Here is a 26,155-nt window from a genome sequence, read left to right as displayed (position 1 = left end):
GGTCACAAAGGGTTTATGGTTGGATATGGCCATTACAGCATACTATATTGCTAGTACATGTATATTCTTTAGTGCTCTTCTGCTTCCCATCGCTTCACCTTGTATGTTCCTGCCCTTACCATATTAAGTTGTGCCGCACGGAGCACTAGACCTGATTATATAGAGAATGACAAGTGTCTGATTCTGGGGTATTTAGATTTTGTTTCTGTTTCAACCTTGCTGATGGACTCATGTAGATTATTGGGGGTACCAAGTTATGTGTGAATGGTAATGGGTATTCAAGCAGATTGTGCCAGGCTTTTACTCGCCACCCAAATGAGATACATTAGTTTTCTCCCTTTAGTTTTGAAAGGTTATTGATTGTATTTGAGGTTCCCGTCCTCTGCTTCCCGACAGCCGCGATGCCCAGCAGCACTTCTGCTCTAAAAAGCAAACCGGCATACGTGCATTGCTCCAGCCACTTGGAATTAATCTCTCAGTAATTGTAATGTGAGATCGGAGAAGCTGTGCGTGCACTGACATCTCGGTGCCACGGGACATCTTGGATAGCCACATTTCTAATGCGTCTTTTTTTTTTTTTTTTTTTCTTTTTCATGTCCTCCTGTAGCCGTGACATGGAGAATAAAGAAACACTCAGGGGTCTGCAGAAAATGGATGACCGCCCGGAGGAACGCATGATCAGGGAGAAACTGAAGGCAACGTGTATGCCAGCCTGGAAGCACGAGTGGCTGGAAAGGAGGAGCAGGCGAGGCCCTGTGGTAAGGCTGCATTGTGTATGGTGTCACACTGCCCTCTTGGCTCAGCAGTGACCAGCACAGAGCTGTCACCTATCTAATACACAGTAATCAGCTTATATGGAGAATTCCTCCCGCCTCCCCATACACGCACAGTTTTACATTGTGTCCTCTTAATTCAGAGAGAGAATATTTGTTTTCGGACTATAAAACCGTAGGAATAAATCCACAAACAAAACAAATAACCGAGCACAAATGCTTTCAGATGTAAACTATCTGTCTAGCAAATGCCCTTCTGGTGTTATATTGTTCTAAGTAGTTAGGGGGTTCCCTAGTCCCAGCAGCCAGGCTGTACTGTGTAACAGATCCAAATGTCTTAGAGCTTGGTTACTCATTGTAGCATCAGTTTGAATATAATTCGGTTTTGTGTTCAATAACCCAGTCTAATTCCTTGAAAGCCTAAGTTAGGTGCAATCCTCCAGAATTGTAAAGTCTTTATATCTCCTTCTATAAACTGTTCAAGTCTATGGAGATGGATCCTTAAATGATTTTGCCAAAGTGATACAATGTACAGGTGAGGCAGGGGAAATGAACGGGTTGAACCATACTCTTGAATTGCTTAGATGTTGTACTACCGTGTTTCCCCGATAATAAGACCTACCCTGAAAATAAGCCCTACCCTTACTTGTGAAGCCCGGTCTAAAATAAGCCCTACCCCGAAAGTAAGACCTACCTTTTTTCTTTTTGAGCTGGGAACGCTGCAGAGACCAGCGTTCCCAGTCATGCAGTGCGCGGGTGACGTCATGACGTCACCCGCGCGCTGAGGATCCTGTGCGGCCGCGCCTGCTGGATCATATTAGATCCAGTCAGCGCGCAGGTGAAAGGGACATCCCGGACAGCGGTGACTCAGGTAAGTACGTACTTGCACTGCAATAAGGGGGCCTGCATAAAGGACACTGCTACGGGGGGGGCCTGCATAAGGGGCACTGCTACAGGGGGGGGGCCTGCATAAGGGGCACTGCTACAGGGGGGGGCCTGCATAAGGGGCACTGCTACAGGGGGGGGCCTGCATAAGGGGCACTGCTACAGGGGGGGGGGCCTGCATAAGGGGCACTGCTACAGGGGGGGGGCCTGCATAAGGGGCACTGCTACAGGGGGGGGGCCTGCATAAGGGGCACTGCTACAGGGGGGGGCCTGCATAAGGGGCACTGCTACGGGGGGGGGCCTGCATAAGGGGCACTGCTACAGGGGGGGGCCTGCATAAGGGGCACTGCTACAGGGGGGCCTGCATAAGGGGCTGTCAATGTTAGTTAAAATAAGACCTACCCCGAAAATAAGCCCTATGGTGTTTTTTGGAGCCAAAAAAAAAATAAGACAGTGTCTTATTATCGGGGAAACACGGTAGCAAGCTTCAATCTTTCAGGAGCACTTAAAGGATTGAAGTCTGGTGAAGAATGCGGTTGGGGGCATGGATATATTTATAATAGGGGAGCAACTCATGAGAGAAAGCTTGGTGAGTGTCTGAGATGTATGAGGGGCAGATGGTGGTGGTGATGAGGGCTTTGAAGATGAGGTTGAGGAGCTTGATATGGATTCTGAAGGTTATGGAGAGCAATGCATAGTGAGGGGGCGAAGTGGGGTTAGCTGGTGGTCACATCGGGGTGGCATTAGAGACTGAAGGAGCGTATTACTTCACCAAGAGTAGAAGTATAAAGGGTTAAAAGCAGAGTACCAAGGTCAGAGCCTTGAGGGCCTCTGATAGATGGTGGCCATAAATGGAGGATATGAAACCAAGAACCTTCTTTTTTTTTTTTTTGCCTTCAGGTCTTAAATTTTCCTGTTTGTAGATGACATTTTATTAATGCATTTTTACTATTTATATAATGCAGGTTGTAAAACCAATTCCAGTGAAAGCTGACGGCTCCGAGTCTTCCAAAACGGACTCTTCTGCTGATGGGTCATTGAACGGGTTTACACATGTCCAGAAGGGGCGACGCAGCCCTTCTCCGAGCAGCTCTTCCAGTTCTTCCAAAACGAAGCCGGAGTCTCCGGGAGTGAGGAGGAGAGGATTATCTCCAGTCCCTGTAAGTTATAGACGTGCGTCCATTTTACTCCAGTAAGATGGCGCAGGCTCCAGGATGCTCTTGATTATCTTTTTGTGTCTCATTATTCTTAGTAATGCATTCACCTATTCATTCTAGTGTCAGTCAGTGTGATTAAAGTTAAAGGGGGGAATTGAATTGTTTTCGCCGGGGGCCTCTGACTAATGGGCGCCCAACGGAGCAATTCAACTGTTGCTCTGTTCGGACGCTATAGCTGCCGGTGCCGGCATTTCCGCTAGCAGCTCCTGTGGTGGCGAGCAGAAATGTTCGATAGTGGTTTGGACCAGGACTTTTAGGTGGGTTTAGCCATTTTACGCTGCTAAACCCGGTCTAAAAGTGCATTAATTAATGGGTTACCAAAACAATTGCATTGCTACATTGGGTGCCTATTGATTAGCGCATCTAAAAAAAAAAGGACAGTTGAAAATGCAATTTGTTTCTTCTAAAACTACTACAGTATTTAAATATTTAATGGTTTCTGGAAATTATTCGAACTAAAGAAACTTTCCCCAAAACTTTTCATCACTTTGAAGGCCGTTTATTCTGTGTACCTCTTGTTTCCTTTGATCAAGCCTGTTAAATGGTACTTTAGGTGGCCTTTTAATGCCAAAAATAACTAATAACCAAAGACTGTAGCTTGTACAGAATAACATGACAAACCTCTTACTATGGTATGCGCACCTGTGTGCCTATATATTTGTAACGCTTAATCCTGTTTTTTTCATATTTACACAACGTGTGTTAGGTGCATTAGCCCCTTTTAGATAACCTCTCCGTATATGTGAAACCGATCTTTTACTTTAAAATAAAAAATGTATTTTATTTGTTTACAGTTTCAGAGCGGCCGCGTCACGCCGCCTCGCCGAGCGCCCTCTCCAGACGGCTTTTCTCCATACAGCCCCGAGGAAACCAGTCGCCGCGTGAATAAAGTTATGCGCGCAAGACTCTATTTGTTGCAGCAAATAGGACCAAACTCTTTTCTGATTGGCGGCGACAGCCCTGATAATAAATATCGAGTTTTTATCGGGCCTCAGGTACGTACTAGTTACTGTAACATCTGTGTGGTTATAAATGTGGTCCTTTTTTAGGATATCACTAAGTGTGGAATAAGGTTTTTTCTCTTCGTGCTCTGAATTTCCGTTTTGAATGGAAAAGTGTATAGATGATATACACGCACAGTTCTTCCCTCTCCCCCGCAAGGCCCTGTCGCTTACATAAGAAGTCCATCTTAATCTGTACTGTGACTAAGTGAATCTGACGGGCAGTTTAAGAAGATTTTAGTTGCCCTGTTTGAAATCTCCTGAAACGAGCTGTCACAGTGGCTGAGTCTGCCCACGGCACTGCCGAGACTTCTGGGTAATGTAATTAACAGGCTTAAGTGCGGAGTATGATCTCTGGGCTGTAACACTGCTCACTAGTCACCATTTTCTTTATTGCATCTTATCCTGTTATGCAAGGACGGCATATTCCCCATGTGATCTTTAGCCACCTGTCCTCCTGAAACAATGCATTTTTTTAGGAGTTAATATAAAGCTGGTTCATGTAAAGAAATGTAAAAAAAAAAAAAATCTGTAATTTTTATTTTACTAATTGTCTCAAATTGGGAAGGGGACTTTCTTCCAGCATCTGATGCCAGGAGGCACATGAGACGCACGGCGCTGTAGCTCTCAGATTCCGTGCGTTCATTCCCCTTTCACTAGGTGCACTTTGTCTAATAAATAGGACTTGTAGGGTTCTATTTACTAAGCAGTGCTAGGAGACAGAGTGGTAAGGTGCCAGCCAATCAGGTCCCAGCTGTCATCTCACAGGATGTGTTTGAAAAATGACAGTTGGGAGCTGATTGGATGGCACCTTATCACTTTCTTATCACTTTTCACTCTGTCTCCTAATACTGCTTAGTAAGAGGACCCCATAGTGTGATGCAGTCACCTGGCTTCAGGTATTGGGATCGGTCCTAGGGTACCGCCACCCCACTGCCAACCTTCCTGTCTCCCTAATTTACTCCATGTAATGACATCCAAATGGTAAGCCAACTTGGATAATTTCACCTTAAAGACATTATTAATAAATGACAAATTTGCCCATGTAATAACTATAGTAATACTAGCAGAAATGATTGCATCGGCCTATTGGGTCCTGCCTTGTACGTGCCTGGTTTTCATTGGGTAACCCAGGCACATAAGAAATTCAAAGCTGGGTGGGTATAGAGGGTAACAGCCACTGTTCAGACATGAGGGTGAGGGATATATATGTACTGTGTGTTGGCAGTGTTGCAGAGAAGAAGCTGAATATATAATAGTTGCTGCTTGTTGGGTATATTACAGTTCCTGTGATTAGAGCTGGACCTACGCTTTGGGCTATCAGTATATGCAGCGTTTCCCCCACGTTTTAGTAGTGTAGTTTGGCAGATTGTCTACAGCGTGAGTGCAGGTGTGAGCATGTGATGGGGATTACACAGCCCTAAGGAAAGGAAGCGTGCCATTAGTGACCTCATATTCCGATATAGGCAGTTACGTGCTCAATGCAGTCGTGGGAAAAAATACAAAAAAAAAGAAGCTGTATAAACAGATCCGTCTCCGTCATTGCCTTGTGGGGCTTTGTGCTCAGGTCGGTGATGCTCACCTCGCACAGGGACCTGGTATTTTGTGCTGCCAGAAGCTCCCAGCTGTTTGTATTCCTGGGACAAGTGAAGTCATGTTAAATGGTTTTGCTAAACTTGTTTGCAAAGTGCCTCTTCTGTGCCCATTAATATACCTGGCTTTAGGTGGTGCGCTGTTTGAAAAGGAAATTGAATAGATTGTTTTGTGTGTGTGCTTTGTGTTTGTATTATAGTGTGCAAAATACATGATGTTGCTTTAATAATGTGTTTCCTGGAGCCGATTTGCAAAGTTCACCGATCAGCTGCATAGATCAGAGGCAGATATTTTGTAGGTTAATCAGATTACATAATATCTGACTCCACTGTGTGTAATAACAGCAGATCTAAATGGCTATAGGGCCTGGTTCACCGTTGTACACTGGTCACTTAGCAGCTGCGTCTTAGAACACAGCGGCTGCGCGAACGTATGTAAAAGCAGCAGGAGGCATCGAAGTATAAAGACGCCCACTGTCAGCTCTTGTGTTCTGCTGCTGCGCGCAGAGACGCAGCATTTGATCATCTGTGTCAACATCAGTCATCTGAGTAAAACTGAGGTTACCACCAGCATGACTGTGTACTTCACACTTCTGGGACCCCCCCCCCCTGTCCAAATTGGCGCAGCTTGTCAATCACGCTTCGGCTTAGGAGACCTGTAACCACCATCACAAACACAGATATGCGCGGAACCGATCCTGCGCATATCGCCAAACATTCAGTGGATTTACACAAGCCCGATGGTTTCCGTATAATCTCCAATCAGGCCCTGTGAGTGGCGTTGGGCTCCTCTGCCCACCACTGGCTCCAAAGAACCTGTTTGAACACTAGTGGGGTGCCAGTTCCTCTGTGTAATATGGTAGCATGCTCTTGCCTGTGCGTTTAATTACAGCTTTGCTCTCTTGCAGACCTGCAGCTGCGGCAGAGGGGTGTTCTGCATCCATCTCCTCTTCGTCATGTTACGAGTCTTTCAGCTGGAGCCGTCGGATACAATGCTCTGGAGGAAAACCTTAAAGAATTTTGAAGTATGCTAATTACTCCGCACATTGTTTCACAGTAAATGATCGTATTGTACCAGCAATTATCACCCACCACCCCCAGCTACACAGGAAAGAGCTCGCACAGCAGCTGATAATTGCTGACAGGCCTTGTGATATACTAACTGTAAAATTAGCCTTTTTTTTGACAAGAACACGATTATACTGTTGTAATGAGATGATATAAACACAGATTATAGAGGCCTCAGTTACTAATGCAAGCACACAAAATAAAATAAATAAGTAAAGGTTTGAAATGGTTATATTGTGTAGGGGAATGATCCGAAGCTGCATTGCAGGAACATTTCTTACCCATCTAGTGACTTATTCCTGGGCTTCCAGTTAGTTGGCATTCCGGGGATTCTCTGCATGTGGTTATCCGGCAGTTCTTGTACATTAGGCGTCCTCCATAGACTCTTAGTATCTAACCTTTTGTGATGCCAAATGTGGTTCTAGCACATGCGTTATTTATTGAAATAGCTCAACGTTCGGCAGCATTACTATACCCCACTGTATAATGTGGTTCTCTGCCCTCTGCGTTGGGTTTTGTTCTCTGTAGTAGTGCAAGTAACGCTTTCTTCATCTCCATTTTCATGGGTCTTTTGAGACGGACAAGAACATAATTTAAGGTTTCCATCTTTGACGGCATGGTCGGTTTCTGTGGCCTGCATGGTCTGGCATGTTCTCGGCTGTCAGAATCAAATCCTTTAAGAAAATAACTCCATAGTTTTATCTCCCATCCAAACTGAATGCCGCCATACTGGTGAGAACAGCGGATCTCTGCCAAACTATAGACCTGGCTGGATTAATGTGCACCACAAACACAGCTTTTACTAGTTTGCAGTCACCGGTTTAACATCATTTATATAATTGAAGGAGTTTGCTGCAAATCTACTATTGTCACGGAAATAAATATCTCGCCTGTAAATACTGTTATTTCAGTGTTCTTTAACATACAGATGTATCCTTATACGTCTCTGCTGCAGTCACGCTATAAAACCCCTCTCGGCGCGCCAGGTCCTGAGAGAGACTGCTGGCGCTGGGCGGCTATTTTTGCTGGAAATATGCGACTAGGATGCACCAGCAGACTAATTTGATGTGTGCGACTGAGTCTCTGACTCTGCATACGAAGTACTACATGTGACAGCAGCTCTCTTTATTCCAAGTTCCGTTGTATATCTGTGTAGACCCGAGTCTGTATATGAGGCACTAGTGTCATATGTGTCATTAATCAGCGCAGTCTGCTGGTGCTCCTAGTCTCATCACATTGTGACTTAGATGCATTTTCATCAAAAATAAAAAAAGACACCCGACGCTAGCAGAGTAGCGCAGGACCTGGCGTCCCACTCACACCGGGCAAATTGCGCTGCGTTGCGTATTGAGGCTAGATGTATGAGGACACATCTGTAGATACTCTTGCTGTCTCATGCTTTCAGATAATGTGTAATATCTTCATCTCTAATCAAGGCATCAACGTTACTCTTTAATTTGAATCCACTCATTTAAGCAGCTCTAAGTTCTGTGATTACCAAGTTCATTCACATAGTATAATTGGGACGCTGTCCTGTCAATGGGCGTACTCGTATTTATTTAGAAACTTAATTTTGGGAATGCATCATTTGCCTGCATATAACCACTGCTTGCTTATGAGAATACAACAAGACATTCTATGTAACTAGCTATGCTGCTCTCCTATTTCAGCCTTTTCATGTGATTTCCATCTTGTTAGTATTAGTACCGTTCCAATAACATAGTGTATCGTGTGAGACTTCACTGTTTGTTATATTTTTTTCTCCCTCCGTTAGGTTGAAAGTTTGTTCCAGAAATATCACAGTAGACGTAGCTCAAGGATCAAAGCCCCATCTCGTAACACCATCCAGAAGTTTGTATCACGCATGTCAAACTCTCATACATTGTCCTCATCTACCACCTCCACATCTAGTTCAGATACCAGGTTTGTACATGGCAGGGAGCAAGACTACAGCACTGCGTGTGATCTTTTGCTTAACATTTCAAAGGGTTAATTAAATAATACTTATTTGTGCGAATACGTTATGCAATTTTGAATAACGTGCACCAGGGGGCGCTGTTTTGACACTGGATACTGTTATCTCAATTTACAGTAAAGATGACTTCCACACTTGTTTTGGAGATTGAACCCCCCCCTCCCTCTTATAGGACAAGAGTCTAATTTTGATTGGGTTTGCTAACTGCTCTGTGCTCAGGATGTAGGTGTATGAATATAAAAGATGGACCATGAGTCAGGTGTTTTTGTTCTTTTTTTCCTTAGCAGCATAAAAGATGAAGATGAGCAGATGTGTCCCATCTGCCTGTTGGGCATGCTGGACGAGGAGAGCCTGACCGTATGTGAAGAAGGCTGCCGAAATAAGCTACACCATCACTGCATGTCAATCTGTACGTCACCTGCTTTTCTGCATGACACTACATGGCACAATGTTACCCCATTACCCGTGCACTCCCCGTGGCAGGCTAGATACTGGAGAGGAGGTTCTTAGGTTCATTTGGGCACTTGCTTGGATGTAAAAACACATGCTTGTCAGTCACTAAATGGAAGCCTCTGGTTTATTTTCAATTGAGATATGCACAAAACAGAGTGGACTTCCTTCTCAGTCTGGTTTTACTTTGTATGTCTTAAAATGTAAGCAGCTTACAGTACAGGAGGCACCATTAGCCCTCCAATCTATCTGAGGAACTAACAAGTTCTACTATTGTGACAATGCTGCCATCTGGTGGACACTGTAATCCCCACACTCAAACTGAAATTAATACCCCTTTCAGACAGAGAAAAGAACTCGGTAATTTTCCGGCTCTTGCCGGGTCGACCCGGGTTTTTTTTCTGACTGAAAGGGTCAACACGGGACCTGATTCCCGGTACTTCGACCCACGTATTTACCAGGGTTTTTCCCGAGTCTTACATGGGTTGGCGGCTGTCTGAAAGGTGCCGACCTGGGTTTTTCTACTCCAGGCATAGTAAGCAGCGCTTATTGGCTGAGATGGCGGTGCAGGGGCTGCACTTTTCATGACGTCATCTCTGTGTGCCATAAAGCAGTCCATTTATTATGACACACTGTATATTGCAGGGATAATCTGGGTTCTGTGTGAAAGGGGTGGACCCAAGAATTTCCCGGGAATTATGTGCTGTGTGAAAGGGGATTAGGAGCAAATTCCCGGGTCTTCCTGGGTTGAACGATACGGGAAAAACCCGGGTTTTGGGATTTTTCTGTCTAAAGTGGTATAAACAAACGTGTAAATCTAGAGTTTAGAGCGCTCATCTTTTTAGCTGCATTAACAGTGACACCAGACATGAAATCCACATCATATATTTTTTTTCATTTGCTCATTATAAGGTAAAATAGTTTATCGGAACCGATTTCAGCTTTTACAGTTAGTCCATGTTCAGCAACAGTTTAATAATCATAAATCAGTTTTCATCAATTCCAATCAGGTAGTGTACTCTTTCTAGTGCAGATCTTCTTTTTACATATTGGAAAGGAACACTGACATTTATGTGTATATTATACCTTTTATGAAGCACGTTCTTACTACATACATTGCTTTTTCTTTAGTACAAGCATTTCCCCCCTAGGCTTGTTTGGTAAATAAGGTTGGTGTTACAGCCCAGTGAGCTGTATATAGTTCTGTCCAGTTTTGTCACATTTAAGGCTCTCAGATTTAGGGGTAGACCTATCAAAATTTTGAAAATGGACAAGTGAGAAGTTGTCCGTAGCAACCAATCAGCTTTTACCTGTCATTTTTCAAGTACGTTTTATAAAATGATATCTAGAAGCTAACTGGGCAAATCCTCCACCTCTCCTCCCCCTTAGAGCCATTGTCTGGTAGATGCACTCTCTGTGTTTCTCAGTAAGGGAATTTTATTTTACCATTTAAACCAATTCATAGATGAGAATTAAGATGTATCAACATTTTCTCTGTTTTTGAGGCCTATACATTTTTGTAGTCTTATTCCACTGATGTGCTGGCATACCCGGCTTGTTCTAGGTCATTCAGCGCAGGTGGAAACAGTGGAGTTGGTGGCAATAAGAGCCATCTTGTAGTAAACGGACACAGCCCTTACATTAATATTGGTCTTTATTTATTTATTTTATAAAATGTTTTCCCCCCCCCCCTTCTTTTAGGGGCAGAGGAGTGCCGGAGAAATAGAGAGCCCCTCATCTGTCCCCTGTGTCGCTCTAAATGGAGATCCCAGGACTTCCACAGGTCAGTCTAAAAGTTCTGTTCTAGATCCTCAATATTATATTGTGTTGGCGCCTTTGAGAGCTTTTTGTGCCACAGTAAATGGAGAATTCTATATATATATAAAAAATAATAATAGCCCATTATGTAATGCACAGTGCGGCATCTGAAGGTGTCTTGTGTTTGCAGTCATGAAATACCAGGGCCTGTGGATTCTCCCCCTACCCTGCGCGCTGCCCAGCTGCAGTCTCTTCAGCAGCCACAGTCGCCTACAGCTGGATCCCAAAGACGCTCACAGGATTCCAGTTTAAACCTTACTCATTATGGGGTCCAGCAGATTCCTACTGCTTACAAAAACATGGCTGAGCCATGGATTCAGGTATGTCAGAGTAGCTGCTATTTCTCTTAGTACACTTCGTTCCTCATGGCTGGTATCAGTCTGATCCAGGGGTTCTTACCCAATCATGCGCATCACTGTTCCTCAAAGATTGATACTACACCCTTCCAGACCTCCTCCTTCCCTGGTCACTGGAACTCCTGGACTATACACCAGTAAACTCCTTAATCTCTTTTCCTGTTGCTCTGCCAGCGAATTGTGTCCACATGCTTGAATATATATGTTCTATACGCAGTTCTGAGCATGCTACCATGTTGTCCTAAATAAAACTATAGCTCATACCTGTATGGAAATCTTAGCTTTGTATGTAGTTTGGGCTTTATTTGGGGCGATTCAATTCAGCGTGATGATGAATAGCCCTGGGAAGGATTTCCCAGAGCTATCCAATTCAGCGCACTGTAAAGTCCGACTAGAACCATTTAAGTCGGATAATGATGGATACCGCGCCTTAAGCTGGGAGCTTAGTCGCACTAACCGGCATTCTCTGACTAAAGTGCCGGCCGCGTTGCTGTTAGGACCTCGCTAAGCTGGAAGCAGCATCACGGCTGGCACTTAGGTCGGATTTCTGCTCGCAATTCTGTAGTCGGACTTAACAGCGCGTTCAATTGAATAGCTCAGGGAACTCCTTCCCGGGGCTATTCAACATCACACTGAATTGAATCGCCCCCCCCCATTGTGTTGGCACCGATCACCTTTCAGGTTTGTCATTCCTCCTTGCAGGTCTTCGGAACGGAGCTGGTGGGCTGTTTGTTTTCTCGGAACTGGAATATCAGAGAAATGGCGCTAAGGCGCCTGTCGCACGATGTCAGTGGGGCCCTGCTGTTGGCTAATGGTGAAAGCACTGGAATTTCAGGCACTGGCAGTACACCTCCCAGCGGCACTACCCCACACTCTGCCAGTGGCTCATCTCAGTCCAGCATCTCAGGGGACGGTGTTGTGGAAGCCTGCTGTAGTGTCCTGTCCATGGTGTGCGCCGACCCGGTCTATAAAGTCTATGTCTCGGCTTTAGTAAGTGCCTGCTCTAGCTCTGCTCTTACGGTTAATGCATCTAGGCCTTTTTACGTCTTGTCATTTTTGCTGAGTTGTTATTGTTTTGCTCATAGAAAACCTTACGGGCCATGCTGGTGTACACTCCTTGCCACACCACTGCTGAGAGAAAAAAGCTGCAGCGACTTCTCAACCCGGTTGTAGAGACCATCCTGGTCAAGTGTGCCGATGCCAACAGGTAATCTATAACCCAGAGGCTTTAGCCTGTATGTAGTGTGTCTGAGAGAGAGGTGTCTGATGAATCTCTTCCATTCACCTTCTACAGCCGGACAAGTCAGCTTTCAGTGTCAACGCTGCTGGAACTATGCAAAGGCCAAGGAGGAGAGCTGGCGGTGGGAAGAGAGATCTTAAAATCTGGTTAGTGCTTTCTGATCTGGGCCAGTAAGTCGCCCACAAGGGTGGTTTTCTAACTGTTGTGATGCATTCTGGTTACCTAAATGTGTAATAGAGCTTGATTGCATCAAAGACGAGGGTTCATTTATCCTTATGAGGATTGCACCCCGTGTCAAAGTCAGCACAGGAGTGTAGACAGCGTGTTCTAACCCTTGTAGAAAGTTTATCAGTTACTTTGAGTGCTCGTGTTCTCAGGGGTGTGTTTTCCATAGCAATTGATGGGTGCAAAACTTTGGTGCATTTAATCTTGGATACACCTAATTTGTAGACCATGATCAGTACAGCCATTGTCTTGTTACCTCATTATTGGAGTAACAAGCCCACTTAACGCAGGCTGGAAGTCACTGGAGCAGAGGTTCCAAAACTTTGTCCTCAAGGAACATTAACAGTCTAGTTGTTAAGGATATCCATGCTTGACCACAGGTGACTTAATTAGTATCTCATTCAATTTGATGTAACTACCTGTGTGTAACCATGGATATCTCTAAAACCTGAACTGTTGGGGAGCCTTGAGGACCGCGTTTGGGAACCTCTGCACTAGAGCTTTGTGTGTTTATTCCCTCCGGTGGTAAAACCACAGACAATAGGTCCTATGTGAGACTCCTAGGAGGTATATTTATTAAACTGCAGGTTTTTAGAAGTAGAGGTGTTGCCCACAGCAACCAATGAGATTCTAGCTATCATCTTCTAGAAGGCGCTAGATAAATGGTAAGTAGAATATGATTGGTTGCTATGGGCAACATCTCCACTTCTACAAGCTCTCACTTTTGGTAAATATACCCACTAGTCTACAGACTGTGCCGCAAACATGGTGCTGCTCCCAGATTTATCTGTTCTACATTAATTATTCATCGTTTGTTTATTTACCTATATAAAGAAAACAGTGTTTGGCTAGCCTGAAGAAATGAGTGCATTGGCCATTATTATAAGCTGCAATGATCTGTTCTCCTTTAGGCTCCGTTGGCATTGGCGGCGTGGAATATGTCTTGAACTGTATCCTGGCCACTCAGGCAGAGTCTAACAACTGGCAAGCACTTCTCGGCCGCTTGTGTCTCATCGACCGGCTCTTGTTGGAATTTCCTGCTGAGTTTTATCCCCACATCATCAGTGGAGACGTCTTAAAGGCTGACACAGCGGTAGAAAGGTATTTAAGGGTGTTATGAATAAACTTAGAAGTAAATGACTCATTAGTAATGCAGAGAAGTTGGTTAATTAAAATGCAGACTAATAAAGTGTGAAAGGTAATTGCTCTGGTTTTGGTATTTACATGCAATCTGTCTAGTAGGACATTATCCCACATCAGGCATGCAATGTAGGTTATCAGTAGTGTGCTGTGCTTCCTAACATCAGGTAGATGCTACGTCTGTTACCAGCATTGTACCGGCTGGGAAGTCATGCCTTGGGCATCAACAGCAGATACCCCTAACTCCCGGCCCAACTAGACATCGTCAATATAACTGACTTTATCCTACAGCAATCTCTGAGATACAGCAGGTGTCTGCAAATGTTATGTTAAATGTAAAGGAAACCATGCCTGCCAGTAACCCCAGCAGTTAGAGATCTATGGCTGCTCTAGGAAACATGGTTATGGTCAGCAAGTATTTTCTGCATGACTCTCAGACTAATGAAGTTTATTGAGTGAAAAATCTATACACAGATACATAAAAATGGTGTACAAAGGGGAAGATCCAGCAGAATTGAGTGAGTAGAATTGTATATAGATAGAGATACAGCTAGATAGAATATATAGATAACCAACTGCATATATATTCAGGGACTTCGGGGTATTTTTACTAGTTGATTTTTGGTTGATTTTGTTTTTCAGGATCTAATTCACACATTTTCTAACAGATTATTATTTTACACCTTATTTTAATCAATGTCCAAAATCATCTCATTGTAGATGTGATTAAAACCTGAAACACAAAATCGACCAAACATCGACTTTCAGTAAATATACCCCTAAATCACACATTTACTAACAGATGTTTGACATTGTTTAAATATGTATGTCAAAAATGATCTATTAGCAAATGTATGATTTAGACCCTGAAATACAAAATCGACCCAACATCGATCAAAATCGACCTTTAGTAAATATACTCCATGTGTTTTCGGACATATTATAATATCATCACTGAAAGTAACACTGAGAGCATTCTTCTCCACAATACATCATATGGCTAGATAGTGGTTTGTCACTGGGTAAGAGACCACCCCCAGGTCCAGTCTTTGCATAGCAGAATGTTTGTAATGTGCTAGCACGTCAGTGACTAAGTAAAGGAACAAAACCACCTTGTCACGATGGCTGAATTTACCTGTTTCCCACTGGTATATTATATAAAACATACAAGTGACGTTGCTTGTTGTTCTGTTGTTGTCCCCTCTTGGTGCTATGTAAATGTTACTCGTTTCTCTTCCAGGTATAGGAACTTGCTTTCCTTGCTGAATTTTGCGTTGCAGTCTATTGATAATTCCCATTCGATGGTTGGAAAACTATCCCGCAGAGTATTTTTAAGTGCTGCGAGGATGGTGGCAAGAGTCCCCCATGTGTATGTGAAGCTGCTGGACATGTTGAGCGTGACGAGCTCAACGCATTATAGCCGCATGAGGAGACGCTTAATGGCCATCGCTGAAGAAATGGACATTGTCGAAGTGATTCAGCAAGGTCTCGAAGACTCTCAAGCTTTTGAACACCGCAGGGAAGCTTTTGTGCAGCCCTCCGCCCCTGCAAACTCCCCCGTGACCTCGCAAAGCAATTCCCCAGAACATACTATGCAGCTATCAGGGAACCTGGGGAATGAGCCTTGTGTCTCAAAAACTGCTCCCGGCCCAGAGGACTTGAATGAGACACTAGAAGTTATGTCCTTGGGACTTCCACTGCCCACTGTAACAACCGAACAACCAAAGCCTGCCATCCCGACAAAACGCAGACCACTAAGTCAATGCTTGAACTCTCCCTCTTCTTCTCAAAACCATTCCTTATTCCAAACGTTGCCTTCTCCTTCTTCCACCACATCTGTGCCAGCTGGCCCGGTCTCAGATGTCGCCAAACCCAAACCTCAGGGATTTGCTCCCTGCAAACTATCATCCGCTTCCCCTCAAACTCAGAGGAAATTTTCCCTTCAGATACAAAAGCACTATTCAGGCAATAAGGAGCCTGAGAAACTATCTCCTGTTTTCACCCAAGCTAGGCCCTCGCCATCTCATCAAATACACAGGCCAAAGCCATCCTGGCCTATGCCAGGGGACGCGGCCAAAGCAGGAGATTCTCCGAAAGGCAATATGACTCTTGACCTAAATGTTTCTCACTGTGACAACAGCAGTAGTACTATTAATGCTCTTATACCCAGCGATGACACTGTGTTCACCCCTGTAGAAGAGAAGTGTCGGCTGGATGCCAACACAGAGCTTAATTCTAGTATGGAGGACCTGTTGGAAGCGTCATTGCCCGCATGTGACAGCACAGTCACCTTTAAGTCGGAGGTTGCTGTGCTGTCCCCAGAGCGGGCAGAGATTGATAACACTTACAAGGAGGATGTCAGCCACAATCAGAAGTGCAAAGAGAAAATGGAAGCAGAGGAAGAGGAAGCGCTGGCTATTGCCCTTGCCATGTCGGCCTCTCAGGACGCCCTGCCAGTCATACCCCAACTACAAGTCGAAAATGGCGAGGACATCATCATCATTCAGCAGGATGTAAGTTTACGGCACTGATTTAAGTCCTCTCCATGCTTGTTTTGCTGGAAAGAACTTGCAGGTGTGCACTTTTACAGGGGCCTTTTTGTGTTTAGATTCCCACTTCTGTATTTTATTTTCAGCCCTTGTAGAGCAATTAAGATTGGTGGCCCCAGAATAATAGGGAGATAAAGTAACTTTATAGGGTACCCTAATTGGCACACAATGGATGGTGAGGATGCAGTGTGTGACTTCACCAGGAACTACTGACGTCAATGCAGCAGGAGAGGCCGTGTACATGCTTCATTCCACACAATGGCTGCTGCCTTGACCTTGCCAGTTTCTAGCGAACTGATTGGCCTCTTTCTCCTGTGTATTGGCTCAGTCAACAAAATGGCTGACTCCATTGTGCGCAGGAGGAGTAACACTTTAATTACACGAGCACTTATAAGAGATTTATCAAACCATCCGAAGAGGACAAGTGGACCCATAGCAACCAATCAGATACTAGATATAATTTTATAAAATATACTAGATAATTGATAGCTAGTTTCTGAGCGGTTGCTGAGGGAAATACCTTGTTCTCTTTAGAAGGTTTGCTAAATCTCCTGCTAAATGCCTTTACATTGTAAGGTCTGGGAAAGCCTATTTCATTACTAGCTTAGATGCAACAGACGTTCCCGACCCTTAACATATCATCTACCTATTTTATTTGTTCAGGCTATATATAGGGGTATTCAATATGGGTGCGATAACATCGTTTTTTGCGTTAATATCGCACTTTTTAACATTTTTGCGTTAATATCACTTGTTTTAGTTTTACACCGTATTCAATTTCAAAGACTTATCGCAGTTTTGAAAAGTCTTTGATAAAAAACGGTGATAACTTTTCACCATTGAATAGGTGTCGAAAAAAAGTGCAGAATTGGGGTGTAGGGGTGCAGGCTTAAAAAAAATAGCCTGCACCCCTGAGATTGTCATTTAAAAAAGAACTGTCAAAAAAAGTTAAAAAAATAAATAGAGACACCCCAAAAAATGAATTTAAAAATTGGGGTGCAAAAAAAAAATTGGGAAAAAATTGTTAAACAGTAGGGAAATAGGTTCAGGGCTATTCTGCAAGTATGCGGCAGGTGCACAACTGCAGAATTTTAAAAACTTACTTTAGGGACATCAAAATATGCTAGTACCCATTTTCATGTACCCCAAATTTGATGGGACCACTTAAAAAAACGAAAAAAAATAACCTAAGTGCTCTTCTGCATCACTTCTTCAATGTCGGGAAAAAAACACCTGCTGCGGCTATTTAAAGCCCCGACTTTCAATTAAAGGCTAAAACGGGGGTACCCATAGTGTTCCCCCCCATGTTTTTACAACTTTAGGGGGGTCTTACAATTATTTTAAGGAAAAATTTGTAACTTTACGCAAATCCAACTTTTGAGTTTCCCGTTTTCGTTAATTTGATATTGAATACGGGGATAAGCGGGAGTGCGCACCATACCTTTACGCAGAAAAAAACTCCGATATGAAACGTTAACTTCGCTAGGGAAGTTAACCTTTCATATTGAATACCCCTCATAATCTTTATGTACCTGTAGTCATGATCGATGTGGGCGAATGTACTAAAATTATATAAGTGTGCAACTTAATCACTTAACTATAATGAACCATATATATAATGTTGACAATATGACTTCCTCACCTATTTGTTTGGCTACTCGCGTCACACCAGGCTGGTGCCGTGCCAAAATATTGAATTTGGGGGCATAGTTTTTGATTAGCTGATGATTGCAGTGCTGCGTTGTTTTTACATACTCTGTGATGTTACATTGTGGCCCTTCTGTGACAGACTCCGGAGACCCTGCCTGGACATACCAAAGCAAAAAACCATTACCGGGAAGAGGTTGAATGGCTGAAGGGCCAACAAATCGGCTTAGGAGCCTTCTCTTCCTGCTACCAAGCTCAGGATGTTGGAACTGGCACCTTAATGGCTGTTAAACAGGTGAGATAATCTATCCATCAATGTTTAGACCTGAGTATGGTCTGACTGTATTAGTAATGTGTGGATGCATCATTGCTGGTCTTATTTAGTTATGCTCCAAATCCTAAGAGTCCACGGACAGCATGGTGGCAGGAGCATATAATACTATGGAGATGGTTTCCACTTTAAGGAGTGGGTAATAGAGGGAGCATGAAATAGACAAATTGTACAGGAAAACCTGCTGCAGCCGCAATACACCTAGGACTTGGGAAGAGCACATTTAGATCTTTAGGAAAATGACCCATCACGTACAGCAAAAGATACATTGAAATAGAGATACCAAACCATATGATGTCTGAGAGTGACCCAGCCAAAGGCCAGACCTCGTCCCCACCAGGAATCTATACAGTGTTTGGAGAATTGCTGTGCGTGAATGGTCTCCATCCGTCTCTCTCCCCACATGGGATAGTGTAATCACAGATCCAGTCATCACTGTGCTAATGGCTGGATCACCATCCAATCAAATCAGCTGAGCACCTAGAGGAGCTTCTGATGGATCTCCGTTGGATCATTTTTGGAGAAAGCTATTGTTTAGGGACACTGCAATATCTAGATAGTTTGTAAAAAAAAAAAAAAAAGAAACTAATTTTGCTTGCCAGCCAGCCCAGGCAATGGGCTCCTTAACGGCCAAGACGTCTGGTGGGAAAAGGATGCATAATTGTATTCTCCCCAATAATCTAGGTTTAGTGCTCCTTTACCATACATACTTGTACTGCCAGTGCATGGCCAGTGATATCGCAGCAAGTATAAACTACATGCTGCATTTTTCAGCTGCTTTTTTGAGCATTGGCTCAAGAGCTGGCCAGTGTTTGCTATCTATGGACTGTGTCACGTGTCATTTCAGTTATTCTTTGAAGAGCCTCCAGAACAACGAAAAAATGACACAAAGGAGAAATGCAGCCACACATAACACCTACCATGGCTGAGGGGGGTTATAGCTTACTTTCTAGACTAGGTACATTACGCATGTACCTAGTCTGCTAGGGCCAGTCACCTGGCTGCTGCTCAGTCACTCTCACATCAGGCTCCAGTAGGTGACCAGCAGACAGGCGTCCCTGCACATACATGAGTAATAACTATAGTGCATATACTGCAGGTGTACCAACCTTCAAGTTACATAATGAACAGGTACCAATCCAGCTCCTGTGAATATAAAGCTCTACATCATATATTTCTATTTTCCAACTTGATTCTCCAGCACCGTTTGCTTTGTTACATAAGTAGTAGTTTTTTTTTGGCAATAGAGGCTGACCCTTGCAGATAAGAGGCTGACCCTTGCAGATAAGAGGCTGACCCTTGCAGATAAGAGGCTGACCCTTGCAGATAAGAGGCATAGTGGGACTGTGACTCTTTCAATGTCTCTTCTCTGCCTCTACGCCCCCTTGTTAGAGAAGATTCTTCAGGGTTACTAATATCTCTAACTTTCCCTCACACCCCATAGAGGTACACAGGAAAATGAGGTACTGTAGTATTTTGTGATGTGCACAGCCCAATATCCCTTACAGGCTCCCAGGAACTGGCTTCACCTTTCTCTTCCCTAGTACAGCAACCACAGTCTCATTTTATACCTCCCAGGAGCTGCTCAGAGCGAGCGCCAGGCTCATACCCACATGCAGGACAGGTCAGCAGCATCCTGCCCCAGCTGTACTACCTCCCTGCTCTCTGCAGCAGCACCAGTATCACTGCCCTCCTCCCTTTCAGAACTCAGACACTCTTTGGTATCGGCAACATTTCCTTGAGTAGCGAGCACTACAGCCTGTACACAGACTAATGCGGCAGACTCTCAGGATGACCTACCTTGATGCTGGAGTCTGCATGAACATTCTCTTGTGCCTTGTGTGATTTGCTCAGCTTTATATGTTACTGTATTATACATGTTGTTAGCTGTATTATAGTATCTTTAAAAAAGAAGTCTTCTCTGCTAGGTGACCTATGTGAGGAACACATCCACGGAGCAAGGAGAAGTGGTGGAGGCCCTGCGAGAGGAGATCAGGATGATGAATCATCTCAGTCACCCTAATATAATACGAATGTTGGGGGCCACCTGTGAGAAGAACAACTACAATCTCTTTGTGGAGTGGATGGCAGGTAACGGCTAATTACCACCTATGGCGCGATTGAGGCTGGCGATTCTATCGTTCTCCCCTGACGCAGTATCTGGTTTCTAGGTGGCTCCGTCGCTCACCTGCTGAGCAAATATGGAGCGTTCAAAGAATCTGTCGTTATCAACTACACAGACCAATTACTCCGCGGACTGGCGTACCTGCACGAGAATCAGATCATCCACAGAGACATTAAAGGTAAAGAGCTGAGGATATGGAAGGAGGTATATGGTAGTCTTGTGGCTACATGCAGAAGTAATGGCCCAGTGTGGGGAGGTTACTCAGCAGCTGCCTGATTACTGGGGGGAACTCTCCGTACTAGGCTATGTACTATGTATGCTAATGGTTTATTACAGTTTTGCAAATGGAAAGTTTTTTTTATATTTCTATGTAGCGTAATGGAATAAATGATTTCGGGTGAATTATTACTGGGCATCACTGCATTAGCCAAATAAATAACACTTCTCCATTATACCTCAATATTCTACCCAAAATGGGATAGTTTAGATCTCTATTTCTGTACCCTATAATTGTTATACTGTGCATAGAATCCACATAAAGGTACACGTATGGGATGCGTTACCTGCAATCCTTTTATCCAAGAAGTTTCCCATAACCAGAAAGACGCGTGATTACTTATGGAGCATACACACGGTCAGATGTGTCAGACGAACGATTTGAACTCTGAACGATTTTTGACTGCAATAAAATAACTGAAGTCGTCCAAAACTGACTGCAAGCACATCGTTATCTAACCATCGGGAACGCGCATCGTTCAGATATGTCAGATATGAGCGATTGAACAAATTTTTAAATCGTTATCGTTCTGATCTGAAGAAAAATCTGACTGTGTATGCACCATTACAGTTCCATTATCAAACAATGGTAGTGTTGGTATAAGGACGACCAGTGTAGACGTGGGGGGAAGAGGATCGTGTACATGTACGCGTGTTTATATCCACATTAAAGGCTTCATGTTGGTGACCGTTGTGTCGCAACATTTCCTCTACTGCACGGATTAGGCAGAGGCTTCCCCAGTGAGCTGTACACAGGTACAGAGCTGTGCTCACTGATGATATATGGCTGCCATGAGACCAGGTTCCCCATAACCTGCATAAATATACTGATGATCGGTGTTGGGCTGCTTGGAAGAACCAACGTATCATCCACTGTGTTATTATACACATACAGTAGTTCATACTGACGGGAGGTAGAAATGGTGTACATACAGAATTGTACCTCAGTACTCTCATTAGTTATCTGACTTTCATTATAATTTCTATTCCTCTTGTCTTGTTTGGGAATTTGTAGCTTGCAGATGATATGGGGGAGATTTGTTATGTTGGCTGAGCTGTGATACTGAACATACTCTATCCCACCCATTGTAGGAGCCAATCTACTGATTGATAGCACTGGACAGCGACTACGAATTGCTGATTTCGGAGCAGCCGCAAGACTGGCCTCAAAGGGCACCGGTGCTGGTGAATTTCAAGGGCAGTTGCTGGGAACAATTGCCTTTATGGCACCAGAGGTAATGTTCTCACTCCGGCAGCGCTACAGTAAAGGGCGTTTGGTGGCAGTGCTGTTGGGTTGCAGTAGAGAGAACGTTCCGTTTTTCCCATAGGTGCTGAGGGGGCAGCAGTATGGCAGAAGCTGTGATGTTTGGAGCGTTGGGTGTAGCATTATAGAGATGTCCTGTGCTAAACCTCCCTGGAATGCAGAGAAGCACTCTAACCACCTAGCTCTCATCTTCAAGGTAAAACTACGTCGTCATTGGCCCGGAAAACATTCGGCTTAAGTAAAATCTGCTCTATTAATAGGGTTGTTACTGTAACTGTATCTTTCCAGAACTGATTAACATAAAATAACTTGTGCTGCTCTGAAATATGCATTTAATAACTTGAAGCTGTCGTGCTGTATAGCTGAGACCTAGTTGCTTTGCTATGTGCAGTTTTATGACAAATGTCCTAATAAAGGATTTATAGTAATCGGCAAAACTTTTTTTTTTTATTTTTGCTCTCATTGTTGTCCTTTTTAGATTGCGAGTGCCACTACTGCCCCTACAATCCCGCCACATCTGTCACCGGGTTTGCGGGACGTGACGCTTCGGTGTTTGGAACTTCAACCCCAGGACAGGCCACCGTCGAGAGAATTACTGAAACACCCAGTTTTCCGAACAAAGTGGTAGAAACGTTCGCAAAACGAGAGAGGCCGTTGTAACGATGCTACTGATACGGGGATTAGTATTCCTGCTCAATTACAGCCGCATGTCCTGTCCTGCCACGGACATACCCGTGTGTTATGTAGCTTCCCTGCCTTGTGCATGACCACTGAAAGCATCCACAAGCTTCAGAATAGAGTAACGTTATATTTCTAGCAGGGGTGTGTGCCTTTGTCGAAACTCCTTTATTCTGTATTACGTTAAACTTTTATTTATTTTATATGAAAGAGAAAAAAAAAAATGCACCTCGATGTGAGTTTGGTCATTTTACTTAAATGTGCATGAGCATTTCTCTGAGGGCCCCGTCTCATGACGCCCCATGTACACCCCATAATCTCAGAGACGTTTCTGAAGCTTCCTGTTGAGTTGGGTCATCACAGGACAAGGAGAGACTCTGTGGTAGGTTATCTCCTACCACTTGCTTTCAGACACCGCCTATGGCCATAGAGATAATTGCAATGTGTAAATATTGTCTACACTGTAATATTGCCACAGTTATACAACACAGAACAACCTGTTTAATTGCAAGTAACTTTACCCTGTCTGTAGAGTCACTTGTACCCAACCTGTAAGAAGAGTGATCTGGGAATGATAGTCTGCTGTTCAGGGCAACTCTGCACATCCACTTCAGTTTTTAAGTGTAAGCCTTCTGGGTAGAGTTCTTGTTAAACTTCCAGATTGCTCAGCCAAGAGAGAACATTGTACACAACCACTTACTCTGTATATTGATTTGAATAGGGTATTGTGCATTGCCTGTTAACTCTGTCAGTAAGTTTTGCAAAATGACCAGTGAAGTCATTCTATATTTTCTGGGATTATCAGGTTCCTTTTTATTTTTCCTATTAAGTGTTTTGAAGTAACGTTATATTTCAAACCAAATCAAAATGTATTTAACTTGATCACTTTTTATTTTTTGCCATTTTAATTGCCGGTTTCCTTCGGTAGTACACTGTGACTTTAGTCTGGTTCAAATGCAATTTAAAATGAATACAAGTATTAGGGGTATATTTACTAAAGTGCTGGTATTTAGAAGTGGCGATGTTGACCATAGCAACCAGATTCTACTTTTATCTAGCACAGGGATGGGGAACCTCAGGCCCGCGGAACTATTTGGTCTGGCCCTCTGAGCTTTTTCGGCTAGCCTCATCTAGCTAGCAGAGCGCCTAGAATGGCACCCTGAAGCCTGATTCTATGCATAAGTGCCGTCTGGACCATCCTTAGGATGCTTCAGACTGTCACACCGCTGCCCTTACAGCTCCCCGGAGCATCCTCAGGATGCTCCGCGCATTGCTGTAATCACTGGCGATTGTGGCCCCTCCCCTGTGTGAGGGCATGGCCGGCACCGGGCCGCAAATAATATATATATCAAAATGGCCCTCTGCAGAAAAAAGGTTCCCCTCCCCTGATCTAGCACGTTCTAGAAGATAATAGCTAGAATCTAATTGGTAGCTATGGGCAACCTCTCCACTTCTGAAAACTGCACTTTTAGTTAATATACCCCTTAGAGCCTACTTGAATGTATCTCCCGTAGATTGTGGAACTTGCTACTAGACTGAGGTCTTATTAACACGTTGCTGTCGCCATGCTGTGTGTTATTCCACCACCATTGAACAGACCAGAAATCTCTCAAACAAGGCGACATAGCGAGAGTACAGAATATTCTTTTTTTTTTAATTATTATTTCCACTTCTGTCTATACTCCATAATGATCCATGTGTTTGTCTTCAGTCTTCAAAGTCCTGTCTGAAATGAATTCGGCATTGTGATGCGTTGTGACCGCACCCTAATGGATATAGGAGTTAAACATCCCCTACATCTGTCTGGTGAAAATTAGTTGATTATTGAAATATATATCCTCCCCCCCCTCCCTCATTATGTCATGTATGTAATACCGAAGGAAATTGGCAGCTGTTGTTTTGTCCTTTTTAATAGTTAGGGTTTTTTTTAGTTTTTTCAATCAATCCAATCTTTTTGTTTTTAACTCCTTGGAAACCAGTTGGGGTTGTTGCACAGTGGAAAAAGAATTAGGTTATTCTGAAACTCAGGATCAACTAAATAAGCTATTGCACATTTCAGCAAATTTACCGTATACTAATCCGGACAGTTTTTTTTAAACGGTAAAAAAAACAAAAAACATGAAATACAAGCTGAAGTGTTTATAAAATGTGAATTCTTGAATTTGGACATTCCTTTCCGTGCGACAGGCGAGCATATTCCAAAGAGTTAAAGTAACTGTATTCCTTAATGTGAACTTCAGTAGCTCTAACTGTATTGTACTTGACTCCTATGCTACGGCATATTTTTATTCTTATTTCTCGAAGTCTTAAAACCCTGTGCCACCATCTGTCCTTTGCTATTCATGCTTTGTCTGATTTTATATATAGATATAGATGTATATCTATCACACACACTGAAAGATTGATTTCTGTATTGCCGCTTAGTCTTCCTAAGCAGAAATGAACCTCAGCTAATCAGTATTACCCGTTTGCTTATCGTGCCTCCCACATTTCAGACCTTTATGCTTTTTTCTTATGAGTTTGTGCTCCTTACCTACAGCTCGCTGGAAATTGTGGTGTACTATTTTTATGCAGATTATGTTGTAATCTTATTCTTTGGATCAAAGCTGGACTGAAAATTGTATAATTATTTTTTGTGATGTTCTTAATGTTATTTGGTACTTCTTAAGTTGTAAATAACGCCTACTGCTTTGTTTTATTTCAGTCTCTACTACCTCAGGTGTCCTATAGATTTTCTTCTACCAAAGTTGACTTTCACAATGAGACTATATTTGCTGTATGACTGATTCCTAAGACTTCCAGGGCTCAAGGGCTAATTTCTCTTAGCACCTTAACTGTGCATGCAAGTGTTGCAGAAATCTCTGGGTTAAATGAAAAAAAAATTTGGCTTAAATGTATCTTTTTGTTATTTTAAAATATATCAAGATATTTTAATTATTAAAGGTTTTTAACCCATGAACCGGTTTTATAGTATAATTTGTACCTATTTTTGGTGTTTTTGTCTTTATAGTAAATAAAAAAGATTTTGAACAAATCTGTGTTTTGAGTTTTTCTATAGTGTTATTAAGTACACCTACGGTATAGTTGGCACTCCTATACAATAATAATCAAATGTGATCCTCACACAACTACATTGAACAGATATGAGTTTATGCACAGGCAGCATGTAAACCTTCCATTTACTGTCACATATACAGTGAAATGCTCATGAAATGCAGTATTTTAAATGTGTGCAATCTTACTGTGGATATGGTCATATTGCATAAAGAAGGTGGTTGTGTTCTCAGTGCCCGCTGATCGAGCGTTCTCTTTCAGAGTATGAGCGCTCAAGATAGAGTAAACCTTATTGGATCGCAACATAAATGACTGTATCGTCCTAGTTAGGCTCATGGTACATATAGCATACATCTATTGCTCTAGCCCAGGCATGTCCAACTCAAAGGCCTTCATTCAGAGGCGGCCGTACGGTCTACGACCGCACGGCTGCCTCGATGTTTGTCAAGTGCGCATGCGCACAAGGGAGCCGGCTCCTTCGTGCGCATGCG

General features: G+C 43.4%; 1 protein-coding gene across 3 annotated transcripts in view; it reads left to right on the top strand.

Annotated features, from left to right (window-relative positions):
- The window catches only part of MAP3K1 (mitogen-activated protein kinase kinase kinase 1), a 69,487-nt gene extending 43,843 nt beyond the window's left edge, over positions 1-25,644 (top strand). For 2 of the 3 annotated variants that reach the window (XM_088469396.1, XM_088469398.1), the window contains exons 2-20: positions 608-758; positions 2,624-2,818; positions 3,670-3,870; positions 6,377-6,493; positions 8,311-8,459; positions 8,796-8,920; positions 10,663-10,744; positions 10,910-11,099; positions 11,838-12,125; positions 12,221-12,342; positions 12,430-12,521; positions 13,512-13,701; positions 14,981-16,253; positions 18,079-18,231; positions 20,196-20,358; positions 20,439-20,570; positions 21,761-21,903; positions 21,997-22,128; positions 22,411-25,644. In XM_088469396.1, coding sequence (XP_088325522.1) covers positions 615-758; positions 2,624-2,818; positions 3,670-3,870; positions 6,377-6,493; positions 8,311-8,459; positions 8,796-8,920; positions 10,663-10,744; positions 10,910-11,099; positions 11,838-12,125; positions 12,221-12,342; positions 12,430-12,521; positions 13,512-13,701; positions 14,981-16,253; positions 18,079-18,231; positions 20,196-20,358; positions 20,439-20,570; positions 21,761-21,903; positions 21,997-22,128; positions 22,411-22,560 — 4,041 coding nt within the window. In that variant the 5' untranslated portion in view covers positions 608-614 and the 3' untranslated portion in view covers positions 22,561-25,644. The remainder of the gene's footprint in view (positions 1-607; positions 759-2,623; positions 2,819-3,669; positions 3,871-6,376; positions 6,494-8,310; positions 8,460-8,795; positions 8,921-10,662; positions 10,745-10,909; positions 11,100-11,837; positions 12,126-12,220; positions 12,343-12,429; positions 12,522-13,511; positions 13,702-14,980; positions 16,254-18,078; positions 18,232-20,195; positions 20,359-20,438; positions 20,571-21,760; positions 21,904-21,996; positions 22,129-22,410) is intronic. The other variant, XM_088469397.1, reaches the window with a different exon arrangement.
- Positions 25,645-26,155: the final 511 nt, after the last annotated feature.

Source organism: Taudactylus pleione, unplaced genomic scaffold, assembly GCF_031769625.1.
Source record: "Taudactylus pleione unplaced genomic scaffold, aTauple2 ptg000092l, whole genome shotgun sequence".
NCBI lineage: Eukaryota > Metazoa > Chordata > Amphibia > Anura > Myobatrachidae > Taudactylus > Taudactylus pleione.
Note: the sequence above shows the minus strand (reverse complement) of the source record. Positions and strands in the feature narration are given on the sequence as shown.